Source organism: Crassostrea angulata, chromosome 10 (genome assembly GCF_025612915.1).
Source record: "Crassostrea angulata isolate pt1a10 chromosome 10, ASM2561291v2, whole genome shotgun sequence".
Taxonomy (NCBI): domain Eukaryota; kingdom Metazoa; phylum Mollusca; class Bivalvia; order Ostreida; family Ostreidae; genus Magallana; species Magallana angulata.
Window position 1 is genome coordinate 44,567,046 of NC_069120.1, and position 14,073 is coordinate 44,581,118.

At 31.1% G+C, this 14,073-nt stretch overlaps 2 protein-coding genes across 2 annotated transcripts; one reads left to right on the forward strand and one right to left on the reverse strand.

The window, feature by feature from the left end:
- Positions 1-799: 799 nt before the first annotated feature.
- LOC128167686 (uncharacterized) lies at positions 800-11,761 on the reverse strand. The gene is made up of 10 exons (XM_052833542.1): positions 11,692-11,761; positions 8,988-9,035; positions 8,817-8,882; positions 8,637-8,738; positions 2,226-2,273; positions 2,079-2,144; positions 1,937-1,972; positions 1,773-1,841; positions 1,592-1,660; positions 800-1,405 (listed from the first exon to the last, which is right to left on the reverse strand). The coding sequence occupies exons 2-10, from the start codon at positions 9,033-9,035 to the stop codon at positions 1,016-1,018; spliced, it is 894 nt and encodes a 297-aa protein (XP_052689502.1). The 5' UTR covers positions 11,692-11,761; the 3' UTR covers positions 800-1,015.
- A 69-nt stretch (positions 11,762-11,830) lies between these two features.
- Positions 11,831-12,726, forward strand: LOC128167687 (uncharacterized). The gene is made up of 2 exons (XM_052833544.1): positions 11,831-11,851; positions 12,274-12,726. The coding sequence occupies exons 1-2, from the start codon at positions 11,849-11,851 to the stop codon at positions 12,682-12,684; spliced, it is 414 nt and encodes a 137-aa protein (XP_052689504.1). The 5' UTR covers positions 11,831-11,848; the 3' UTR covers positions 12,685-12,726.
- Positions 12,727-14,073: the final 1,347 nt, after the last annotated feature.

Below are 14,073 nucleotides of genomic sequence, written 5' to 3' on the forward strand. Positions count from 1 at the left end.
GCGCTTATACCGTTTTTCAATAGAATGTTCTTAATTCTTAATAATTAGAGAAATGTTAATTTCGGTTTATAATCGTCTGAATATTAACTATGTACAAACTATAGTACCAAGTGATATCTAGTTCATTTCGTCGACAACACCTGTAAATGTAAGTACGCAATAAAGCTCGAGTTATATCCCTTTGTATACCGTTACGTGAATGGAACAAATGCAATCAAAGCGTTTAGAAAATATCGCCATTCAGATCACGGAAAAATGTTTGCAATCGAACATATAATTTAAAAAAGTTAGGAATGTTTCTCCTTTATAAACAGATTGTAATTGTCAAGAACGTGATGCAAAAAAAAACCCCCAAAAACAACAACAAAAAAACCCACAAAAAACAAAACAGTAAGTTTTCATCTTTGTTGAATTCGCTTGGTAAGTTGTAAAACTTTGGTATGAAGATTTAAGTAGTTACGTTCTATAAAGTTTTATAAAAAAGATTCTGCTTAAAAATTCTGTAATGATACTAAGATGTTTGAAAATATCAAGTCCGTCAAGTCAAAACTTTTTTTTCAATACAAACTATGAAGTTTGATAAAAGGTATTTCACTATGTGAAAAAGTTCTCGAAGTTTGTGTACATTTGCATATAGGCAATTTGACATTTTTTTAAATGTTTTTTTAATAGTTACTCCTTTGTTTTCTGTAATACAACTAGACTTGACAAACATCTAATTCTCAACAATTCGTCACAAAAACTAAAACTTAATGAACAATCGCTTATAACGCAATTTATTGATGTTCTATGTAAACAATACACACTTTATGTGGTGCAAGTAATGGCTGACATTGCTATAATTTTATGGGCAATGCATTAAATGAAAACATAAAAAACCCAAAGTGGCTACTACATGTACTTATCTATGTTATTATTTATATGAATTAGTTGATTTAACTTAATGATAATACAAGAACCGTATAAACACACAAGATTTTAAGTTAAATTCAAACAAAAACAATTCTGAAAATAATTAGCAAACTGAGCAGCTGTGATCTTGTCCTTTTTGAGATGGATGATGAGTGGTTTCAGTTGACGTCTTGTGATTTGGTTTAGGTTTCTTGTGCTCCGAAACCGATTTTTTCTCTTTTATAAATGGTTCCCCGTTTTTCATCCTGCAAATAAACTGATGTTTTCTCGTTCCACTGGCGATCTTGTACATGTTGTCGTCCTCGTCATAAATTGTTATGGATGCATTCTTCCAAAATCCTGCAGCCTCTGTTTGAAGGAAGTCAATGCAGGCCTGAAGAAGACGGCGAAGGCCTGGTTTCTCATCAACTCCTTCATGACCTATGTAACGTACGATCATTTTCCCCAGATTTCTTTTGTTGATTTCTTCGACATCCAATAATTCGTCTTGGAACTAACAAAATTTATTCAATGATTGATTTCTTTTTCAAACAACACTTTTATAATAATTTTTCTAAAGTACAAATAACTATCTTAAACGATATTTTCACTACATCTTTTTTTTAAAGATATTTAAAAATTTCACCCACTAGGACAATCTGTTGAATATTATTATTTAAATTATGAACAAATCACGTACACTGAAAGTTCCCCGATGCTCCTTCATTCTTTCTACTAGATTTTTCAGATGTCTGTCATTGGGGTTGCTCTGAGTAACAGTGACATGATTTTAATATTTAATTCATATGCAGACGAAATAATATCATTTCAGTTCAGACTTAATAGTTCAAGATAGTGTGAAATTTGATTACAAAACATACTGTTATTATGCCTTGAATTATATTCGTGGTCATGGTCAGAAAATCCATTATGTCTTTTTTTTCTTGTTCCTGTGACAAAGAAAAGCAACTACAATTCTATAACGGATTGGTTATTACCATTTGAAAAACAATTCCTTTTGCATAGATCATCCCATTTATCAAACCTTCATTTTCTTTCGAAGCAGCTCTTGTTCAGCCACCTAGGAGATAGAATTCATTTATTTTTAGTTATGAAAAAATCAAGATTTTGAATTTCATACTTAAAATGTATATAAACGCTTAAAAATTCTATAAACATTAGGAAACCTGAAGGTTGCCTCTACAAGTTGTTATAGTTCTGTGAAGACTGCTCAGTCGCTCTTTCTTTGCTTCCTGGAAATAAAAATAAAGAGACATTTTTATTACTTTTTTTTCATTAAAGTTCCCTTAAGTTATATGTACCTGCAAACTTACCTGTAGCCTTGTTAGATATAAAATAACTTTTTCGTGCTGTTGTGGCTGCTAAAAAAGGTAGAAAAAATTCAATCAGTTAATGTAAAACTTTTCTGTAATTTTCTAAACGCAAATATTTTGTTTAAGCAATGTACCTTATTTACGCAGTTTTGTGTTTTGGCCATTTAGTGTTCATTTTATCATCTTCCTACGATAATTTATGCATTTATGATAAAGAAAACGGTCTTGCCTTAATATTTTCCTATTTTCAACAAATCGTTCTATGATATTCGCGTAGTCTGGTTTTTTTTTTTTTACATGTACATTTTTTTAGTAGTTTAGTCAGATTAAGTCGAAAAAACAATTTTAACGGCAAATGATTACTATTGAGTTTTTTGTCATAATTAAATATTGCTGAGTCCGAAAAAATCTGCTGGTTTTCATGAAAATGGCGTTAAGTAAGTGAAACTGACGATTCAATATGACGGACGACTAAACTTAATATTTTTTCTTTAAGTCTCTTAATTATTGAAAAACAATTATGAATTGGTCCAGCATTATGGTCCAGCATAGTATTTCATTGTACCTAAGTGTGCTGAGTCTGAAAAAAATATGCTAGTCTCCCCCGAAAAGCGTTAATAAGGTGTGATGACGATTAAAAGTGGCGGACAGACAGAATTCATCAATTTTTTATAAAGTTTCTCAAATTGGAAAACAATGAAAAAAACATTAATAATTCAGTTTATAGAATTTTTTTATAATAAGGCGTGCCTTATTTGAAAAAAAAAAATATGCTTGGTATTACAAAGCTGACGGTTTTTTTTTACATGCAGGTCAAAATGGCAAACAAAATGGCCAACAGCCAAATTTTATATAACTTTTAAAGTCGTAGCTGCTCTTAAGAAATGGCGATTATCAGGTAAAGTGGAAAATCAGATTTCATTATTCTTTTTTAAAATGTCCCCCCCCCCAAAAAAAAAATCGGGATACAAAATCATAAATTGGTCTAGCAAACATTTTTGTCGTAATTAAGTTGTGCCAAGTCTACAAAAATGTATTGCTCTTAACGACTATGGTGTTAATTTTGTCAAATTAATAAATCTATCTTAAGAGCCCATAAAAGCGAAAAAATCGGCGAGTATTATACTATTGATACCAAAATGTAGGTGACAATTAAATTTGAGGACTTTTAAAAATAGAAAAAAAACTTCACCAGGTGGTTTATTATAAAAGTTTTAATTTTTCTGTTTTGTTTCATCAAGCTACAAAATCTATATTACTATATTAAAATAATAGGCTTTAATACCCAGAAATCGGAACAATACTGTCTTTTGTTAAATATTTTTTAAACATCACTGGCACTTGAAGATTACCAATTTGTTTTTATTTTTTCTCAATCTAACTTCGCTAATTAGAAATCAACGAAAATTCCTTTAAAAGATCCGGAAATCATATGGATTTTTTGGATTTTACAGTCTGACGCATGCACATTACATTCACGCTAAATCGCGGGAGGCTCTTTAGTTTATGTTTTCACAATATCACATTTGCATGGATAAACTCAGAAACGATATTGCAAATACGTGTAAATTTTCATTAAAAAATTGTCGTATATTGGAAATATACGGGAGATAACTCTAACTCAGTGCAATCCCGAACTCTAACTCAGTGCAATCCCGAGAATTCCGAATTTCATCATGGTGTGTAAATACGAAGCGAGTAAAAACGTTAAAAAAGAGTTGAATTCTTCATTAATATGAATTAAATTTACAGAAATTAAGGTATTTACAGCCTCAAATTGGTTTGTTATGAATAATTTGACTGTTATTTTCAGTTTAGCCTCATTAATTTTCTCCAAATCGTTTCGGAGCGATTCTGCAAGTTGTTGCTACGGGAGGCATTTTAACTGTGGTGAAGGCCTGTGCCGAGACACCGTTAGATTATTCTAACTAGGCAGAGTGTAGTGAAATTAAAGGCTTAAAGCTTGGTTATGTAAAAGTCAACAAAACGGTGTGTTAACCAGTATGTCTTTTTTAAGTAGGCAATTGATTGCTAGCCGTATATTTAATTTAAAATATGTTTTTATTGAATATTACAAAAGTCATGTTTATATATATATATATAGAGTTATTTAAAGAAATTTCATAATTATGTGACTTTTATATTCACTTTTCATTTTTCACTCATTATATGATAAACAAATTTTTAACTTATAAATCAATGATATATTACTTACAGTTCGTCGACAGGAAACACACAGGTGTCGTACCATGTTGAAAGAAGTTTGGGAAATGACATATAAAAGCGGAAAGTTGGAAATATTTTTTTCAAACAAAATAATGAGGAGTATCTTAATTAGCCTTTGAGAAGTCATCCGTTTGGAGAAGCAAGAAACACCGTGCTTGTTGTTTTAACAATTATTGTTTTGATGTGTAGAAATAATTACCAAATAATAATGAGTGGATTGACACAATTAATTATCTTTAATTTTTTTGTTGTAATTTCACATCGTTACCAATGATAATGCACAATTATACATGCATAAATTTTGCAATCTTTGTAATAGTTGATAACATCCATTTTATTCTTATATGTCCTTTTTACCCTGAATTACGGAAGCAATAAATAAAAAAATTTATTACAAGAAACCAAGTGTTTTAATTTACTTTTAAATTACTTTAACGTTTTGTTTCTAACTTTTTGTATACGAGTTGACTTTCAAATTATGGTGATTTTTTGTATACGAGTTGACTTTCGGTTAAATATACGAGAATTTTTGTATACGAGTTGACTTTCAGTTAGGTATATGGGGATGTTTTTGTATACGAGTTGACTTTCGTTTTTTAATGCGGAAATTTTGTATACGAGTTGACCTGTATACGAGTTGGTCTGTGTTCGACTTGACCGGACACCGTGTGTCGATGTATCTATTTTGTAAATTTCCGATATGATATGTAATGTCAACCCGTGCACGCACGGGTCAAAGTCTAGTATAAACTATTTTTACAATCCTTTTTGGATTGATAAGTTTTTGATCTAGAATTTGCAAATGTCTTTACACTCAAAGGTGGCACGTTGTGCTCACTTATAAAGATCCTACAACCTGTGGGACAGTTGCAAGGTATAAAATCTTGTTTCAGTTTCTGAAATAAGATCGTAGGTAATTTATTCCAGCAGCAAACAACCATTATTCAAATGTTTCATCCCATCTCGACTGGTCACGGCAATATGGGATTGCATAAAGATGCTTATCTTCCTATCATATTACCTAGCAGTGTGTTTGTATCATAAGCAAGTGTAAGGCATTTCCTAGGTTGGTGCATACTCTCGGGTTCTGTGATTTTATAAATAAAGCAAATTAATCCGTGTCAATGGGCAAGATGTCTTTTTAAACAATTAACTTAAGAGCATCTCAAATTCTTTGATTTTCTGGTAGTAGTTGTTTATACACACATTATCAGTCTTTTTCCTCGACATGCTGAAGAAATAAGAAGTTTGGTCCCACTATATCAGTTTATGAAATGAACCAAATGGTAATTAGCCTAGTAAGCTGTTTTTGAGTATTTTCTCTACAACAGCATTGGCACGAATGAATATCGGAAATAGGTTTGAACATCCATCAGCAAGCTTAGTTATGAGGATGTGATGGAAATCGACGCTGGCATCGTCCAGCATAAAAAGTCTTAACTATTCCTCTAAATAAGGATACACATTACATTTTTCCCTTTTTCTCAGAACATTTGGACTACAAACATATTGACAGTTTTGAAGGAAGTTGTTTTCTACCTAAAGTAATACACTGTAAATTGTTTTAACTATAAAAGACTTAAGAGGAAAAAATCTTAAAAATCAGTGTTTATTTCTCTTGACAAAATATTCAGCGAAAACGTTATTTGTTATCTATCTCATTAGCTAACAAGGGCACAAGATACGGCATATCCCAAAATATTTAGCTCTACACAGGTCTAGACTCTAAACCACGTGTTTGTCGTTGAATATATACAGACTGCACACTACCACGGAAGCTGCTGCATGTGCCTTGAAAAAGTAGTCCCCATGAAAAATGATCATCATTTAACAAAAATAACTCTATAAAAATGACCGGGTGTGCCACATCCTCTTACTGTAACTATTTCTACGTCAGGTCGAAGAAACCGCGTTATAAAGTGAAATAAAATAAGAAAGGTTTATGAAAAAGAAGGATATATAAAATCATGGAGCGTGTAAATAACAAATACGCCTAAATAAGACAAAATGGAGAAAAAAAAAACATTTTTAGTGAGGTGTGATTTTTATGTGTTCACGTGTTCCAAACTTGCCAGCTTTGTATAAAATGCAACTTGAACACTTTACCCCTCTAAAAAGTATGAAAAGAGGAACATGAAATCTGGCTGTTGGCTATTTTTAAAGCCATTCTGATCTAAATAACGCCATTTTAGTAAAAGCCAGGATATATCCTCAGAATCGATATGCCATTTTAATAATAAAACCTTTGTTTGACCGGACTCTAATTGTTTATTAATGCTTTTTCCGGTATAATAAATCCTTAAGAGAAAGTTATGAAATCTGACTGTCAGTCTATTTGAAAAAAGCCAAATTTGTTCAGACTCAGCACGCCCAATTGTGTTGATAAACCTTGATGGATCCGAAGTGTATTTGTTCGTCTCATGCGTTTCCATTTAAGAAACTTTAGGAAAAAATTATAAAATCAGGTTTTCCTCTTTTTTGACCTAACGAGTAACGTTTTCGTAGAGACCAGTACAGCACACCTTATTTACATGTAGAATGATAAAATTTGCTGCAAAGAATTATAATTGGTAGATACGGTCCGTTTCTACATTTCAGAAACTAAATGCCTACCACAATTAATTGCCTTTTTTTTTAACATATTTAACGCCGTTATCTTGAAAGGCTGCATATTTTTCCCGACTAACCATACCTTAGTTATATGTATGATTAGAAACTTTGCTGACCTAGCTTATGATATTTGTTTGTCGCACCCCTTTTCTTCATTTTAGAAATATAGAAAGAAATTGCAAATTTTGTTACCTAATTCACGCCATTTGTCGAAAGCCAGCATAATTTTTCAAGATCCAGCACACATTTGATAAGATGAAATTCTATACTAGACCAGTTCATTAGTATGTGTCGTGATTTTTCCTTATTTTATATATTTTCATGGAGAATTTTTAAGTTTGGCTGTCCGCCATTTTGAATCGGAATTTTGACCTATTTAACGCCATTTTCATGAAGGTCAGCATTTTTTTTTTCAGATGCAGTATCCTTTATTTGCCGTTAAAATATATTGCTGGAGTCAGGACAAGACTATGCTGTGTAAGCCAGAAAATAATAAAAATCAAAGTACTGAAATACTGACAGAGTTATCTTTTTTTATTATTATGTATTTACAGAATTCTCGACCTTTTTTGACAAGAATTTTGAGCTATAGATTGAAAAACCATACTGAATCATATTGTTTAAAAGATATATTAAGGCCACAAAACTCTACGACTCTGGATTACGTATCATGCAGTAATCGAAATACTTATGGAAAATTTTATCCAAGCAATCGTAATTACTCCACCATATCCGCTGGCGAAAGATAACGTTATTTTTCGCCAGTGGAAAAGCCCGAGTAGTAACAACTGTGATAGCGAACTACATTGGAATACATATGACAAAAAATATATATAAATTGCTCGTATCATGTAAAATCTATTTATTTTCAGGGTATTTATGAATAAAGTTCCTTATAAAACAATGCTTCTGATAAAATTACATCGAATGTATTGGTTATTAAGTTCAAAGTTTTGTAACCGATTATAATTTTTGCATAGGTCCAAACGCTTTTACGCTTTCGTTTTTCCAAAGTTATTGCTTAGTTAATTCAAACCAACTTCCCAAAACGTAGGCTATCATTGTTAATCAATGGATGTTTTCTGTACATTTAGATTGAAGTGTTGTTATCATACGTCATTGAGCATATTTATGCCTAAATTGGAATTTCTCTGTTAGGAACTATCCATGTATATGTTAATGTATAGTTTCATCTATGTATGCCTTTCTTAAATACAAACACATATTAAAGGTTTTGATGGCAATGCAGACAAATGAGTGTTCAAAAGTATCTATATACCAACCATAAATATTTTTAATAAAGTTTACTTTAAAGCATTGCTTGAAATATGCTCAGTGTGTTTTTGCTAGATACAAGGAATATATCGGTGGACATCTTAAGTGTAAAAAAATCTTAATCCAATCGATTGTTTAGTATTGTAAACTGTTCGTCATAAAAATGTTGATTGACAATAATTTGTAATTTTGTAAAATTTTTGCACAAATTATCTCTTAATTTACTTAAATGATCAATTAGGTATCGGCAAAATAACATAACAATTAAGAATTCGATCGCAAAAATCAAATGTATATTACCTGAATATGGCAACTTAACTCGACCAGGTCTTGAAAAAGCAGTTGTTTTATATTGATGGTATCTGTTGGACCAACTGATATATGTAAAGCCATAAGTATTTCCTGCAAAGAAATAAAAGCAATAAGCACAATCAAGTTTGACTGAGTATCGGGAAAACCATAATTATTGGGTTAACTTACCTCTACATAAGTACTAAACGATTCCAAAAAATCACTTGTAAGAGATCGTTGTTCTACATTACAAGCCTAAAGTAAGAAATATACCAGTATAAAGTATCAACTTGAAAATAGTCTAATTATGTAAATAAGTCCTCAAAACTAATTAGATAAAAATAAAAGAAAAACATTTACCTCCATTGTACGAAAAAAATTCATTACTGTCAGATCAAAATTTTCCATCTGAAATATAACAGATGACCTTTTATAAAACATAAACGCACACTTGTAAGCACAAGCATTGTAAAAAATCGTTATTGCATGAAATAAACACAGAATATCGAGAAGACTTGAAAAACAATGAAAAATAAAAATAAATTCTGTTTATTTACAGCATATGACTTGGTACCTTTATATGTAATGTTTGTTTTGTAAAAAGTTTGTTTTTCCTTTTCCCTTTTCTCAGTGAAATATGGTTTTAATTGATCAGGAAAACTAATTCATTTTCTATTATAATACAAACACTCAGCTTGACGGTCGTTTAAAATAAAACACGCACCAAGCAGCTTTAAGCTTGCGACCCGACAAATAACATTCAAGTTATGGTAAAATCTAATCTTTTCTGAGTTAAGCCTTGTAATTATTTAAATAAGTAACATAAAAGTTAAAGATTATCTCATTAAATCGTGTCCCTGTCTCTTTAACTATACCTATATAAGCCAATATATTACTGAATAAGTAACGCGTCACTGTGTGACGAATGAGTGGTACCTTGACAACAGATACATATTTTAAGGCACCGGAATGCAAAATTAAAGAAAGACCGAGATAAACATTTGAACGACATACACAAAAATGGTAAGATAATTTCTTAGATGCAACAAGTATAATGAAATATGCCAACTGTATTGGCCTCCTATTTTTTAATCATTATTTGTTGTATTTTTAGGATTTTGATTATATTGATGATGAAGTCTTTCAAACCGCTATAAGAAGGATACCCCCCAGCGTTAGAAGAAATAGATACATTTCCAATGCCTTAGCAGACGTACGTGACGATTTGGACCAGAAACTACGAGGATGCGCCGATAATGTTACCGTTGAAATCCATATGGATGACTACTTATACCTACCGATCACCCTGAGAAGTGGATCCGGCAGCAACAAAATCCTTATAAAAATTGACGAGTGGGGGAGAGTGCGGTATGAATGGGTCAGAAAAACTTGGTCAACGTATTTCAACAATGCAGTTGATACAGTTAAGAGCATTGCCACAACAATTGTGAGTGGGATAGGATCGTTCTTTGGATCATTGTTTGGTTCAAACAAACGCCTGGAAGGATCGTCTAGACAGTACCTAACTTATCGTTGACTTTTAAAGAAGTGCATGTGAACAGAACTTTGACTTTAAAGTAAAAGTTCTCATTTGAAGGTCACTTTTATAATTATTAACACAAAATTGTAACAATATATACTAATAGACTTGTTTCACATAAACAGTTTTCTTTGATTTGTTTGTACTTCATTTGTCTTTATAATTAAACATATGTCTTTTTAAATAAATTAGCTTGCAAAACAGAAGTTATGAATTTTTTTTGCTTCGACAATCTTTTATATCGTGGAATTGTCTTTTAGTATTAGCTTCATGTTTTTGGATTTCGTTCATTTTAATTACATAAGGATTAGACACTCAGGAGCTGAATAGCAATTTGTAAACACAGAATATTTACTTCCTTTCAAAATATACAAGTTAATTTACATATGTTTGATACAAAACAGCAATGTCTTACAACCCAGGGACTTCGGTATTTGAAATATAAAAAAAAAATGCACGCAAAAATGAAACATTTATTTAAATGAAAATTTTTTATAGGTATAATTTGTTTTCTTCGTTTTGATTAACATACCTTATCCGTAAGATTAAAAGCACAAAGGTGCTTTTGCAGATAAATAAAATACACTATATATGCATGTTCGAACAATGAAATCATTAAGCGTGAATGAAATTTAAAGACAACTTACTCTCTGAAGTTTGTTGGAGAGGAAAATCATAATAGTTATATGAATGTTTAATGTGTATTAATTACACATCATAGATTTTCATTTCCTTGATAAGAAATGAGTATGTATATTTCTTCCTTAATTCACAGAATATGTCCCATTTTTCTCTGTGCAATGATAAAAAGATGCCATTACATAACATTTTGTAAAAATCTTTATATTAGCCCATGATCACATTTTATTAGCTCGACAAAGATTGAAGGCTGATATAGACCGACTATTAAGCAGTGGGATATCTAAAAAATGTTATCGACTGTGCAAAACTCTTTGTGAGTTAAAATCCATCATTAAATATCTTGAGACCCGAGAATTTTTCACAGTTTTTACAATTTCCTAGATATCTTTACTTTGTTTTTTTTTTTGCTTTGAAAATCATTTACTTTTTGTCAACTGTATATAAAATAACTAGACGTTAACACATGACGTCATATTTTGAAACTCGGAATTGAAGGTTGTCCGAATCATAATAGACGAAAACTAATGACCAAGAATTTTAGGAAATGATGTGATATATGATTAGTGATTATATATGATTTTTGTTCAACGAGTTGTGCCAACAACAAATTGGATAACAATAACAAATCATTTAGCATTAAGAATGCTCTTTAACACTTGTATATATCTCTTTTGCAACTAGAAAAAAAACAATTTCGGTAGCTTTTAGATGCAAAAGATCATGACACTTCTGAACCGAAATCCGTGAAAATTTACAATATAACCAGAATATTGTTAAAAATTAACATATATAATTGTTTTAAAATATGCCAAATTGGTTGATTTGGTATAAAATACATTGGTTAAAAAATTTAAACTTATTCTTGTGAAAAACATAACATACCTTTCTTCGTCAATATTCCAACCACCTAACTCTAATGAATTGGACAAAAAAGGTCTTGCATTTAAAGCGGCGACTGCTATATTCTAATCTTAGCTGTATTTAAACATACTGTTTACACGAACCAATCATTTTCAGAAAACATTTGAGTACATATAACATGGTAAGTTTTATATGGTATCTCAAACGCTAATGTATTTAAAAAAATATAAAGCAAATGTTCAAGTTTGCCAATAAAATTTTATCTTTCAGAAATGTTTTTAAATTCTTATGATAATAAAAATGCAGAAGAAAAACCGACTAAATTAATTGCAATTAGTCAACAAAACTCGTTAACTTTTCTCACGTTATTCCTTGTTTTTTGTTAATTGTTAAAAAGTAATTCTTAGAAATACATTTGTATGTAGTACAATGTAATATTTTAATGACTGTTTTCATAATTGACTTCATTTACGTCACAAACCGACAAACATGTGTCATAGAGTTAACTGGCTAGACAAGATATATACATTATATCCTTTGGTAATGTTTAATGAATTAATGTGATTGCCTGAAATCATTTCATTTTTTTATGTTGCTTTTAAGGAAAGGGGGGAAGTCATTGATGAAGAATTGACAAGAGCCTTTGCAAGGGTGAAGCGTAAATTTAATGATTACGACGAGCTCAGAGAAGCGTTTTATGACGTTCGAGACGAGATCACCGAGGTTGTGAAAACTTGTTCCGACAATGTGAGGGTTGTTATATACATAGATGATGTTCTCGATGATCCGATTGTCGTTGGTATTGGAGCCGAAGAAAACCGACTCCGGATTTCTATCAGAAGTAACGGAAAAGCTTCGTACAGCTGGACAAAGGAAACGTGGAGCAAAATCTTTCGTGATGGTTGGGAAGGAGTGAAATCGCTCACAAAGAAAATACTTGGATTCATTGCTTCAAAAGCTAGAAGCGTTTTTGCACTAGCAAAGGAAATACTCCCCGCGATATCATTTATCTGATTATGTGCATTCGTGAAGTCTGGTTAACTAAAAAAATGGAATAAACAAGTAAAAAAAAACATTAAGAGTGTTGGGCAAATGTTGAACCATGCTTGTGTATTATGTGCCATACAAAAAAAAGAAGAGAAAGGAACTAATATTCAAACAGCCAAACACATTTAAATAAAATTGCTTTTTCTGATCGTATTTTTATTTTTATAATGAAAACAATAAAATTGAATTGATTAAATTTCCTAAATGATTCCACATTTTGGACCAAAAAATAATAGATGAAAAAAAAAGAAAAAAGAAATATCTTGGTTATGAAAGTGAAAAACTCCATGGTAGAGGATTTACTGAATAAATAAGTTAGTTTCTTTTATGGACCCTAAATCAAATCAAAATAAACTAATTCAGATAATGAGTGTCCCCTGGTTAAGGAAAAAAGAGGGTGGAAGGCCAGAAATAGAGTTTTTAATGTCTCAGGTGACATATTGCCATTGGTATTCGAACATGTGAAAAAACTAAATGCATATTTATGATGTCAATGGAGCTCTCTAACAAATTGTGAAATTCATGCATATGGCCACTGGATAAGGGGATCAGGTCCTACAAAATGTAAGGTTAGGCCAAAATGGCCACATAAAATATATTAAATCTTAGAAAACCCTCTTGTCTACCTCAATGTATAATTGTCAATGTAAGTCGTTTCTTTCACTAGTTTTTAATATATCGTACATTAAATATTCTTTTTGGAGCTATTATTCTGTATGTTACAATGCAACCCAAACAACGACGCTCTATCACATCCCAAAAATGCCACGATAAGGATCAAACCCATTTAGTAGGGATTTATTTTAGTCTGAAGTCTCCAAATTTCTTACGACGTCCAATTTTGATAGAACTTTAACCGTTAAGATGATTTTACTTACAGCATCATTTTACTTTTAGGAATTTTAAGTTTACTTAAAATGCTTTATATATATTGATTTTACAATTTTTCGCAATACGATTTATCGCACTCTTAAATGTGTATTATCAAGAAGAAGAGAGTGCTCTATTTGGTCACGTAATGTTGGTGTCATCATTTGACCAATGAAATTAAATGAGGGAATTCTAGCGACTTTCTTTGTTTAGAAAGACGCGCTAATTCACTTTCTTTCAGGACGCCGCACGGGTAATACCTTTGAATACTTATTCTGTTCCTTCGGACCATTTCTTTAAAAAAAGAGCAACATATACCATGTCTTGTTTTGTTTATATACATTGTATTATGTATCGAAAGATGGAGGTGATGGTCATACTTAAAGTAATAAGTCAAAGCCCTTTCATACGGAAATCAATTATGGATAAAGTTATTTGTAGGAATTATTATTGTCAGATTGTTTTGTCAACAAGTTTTGTGTTTTA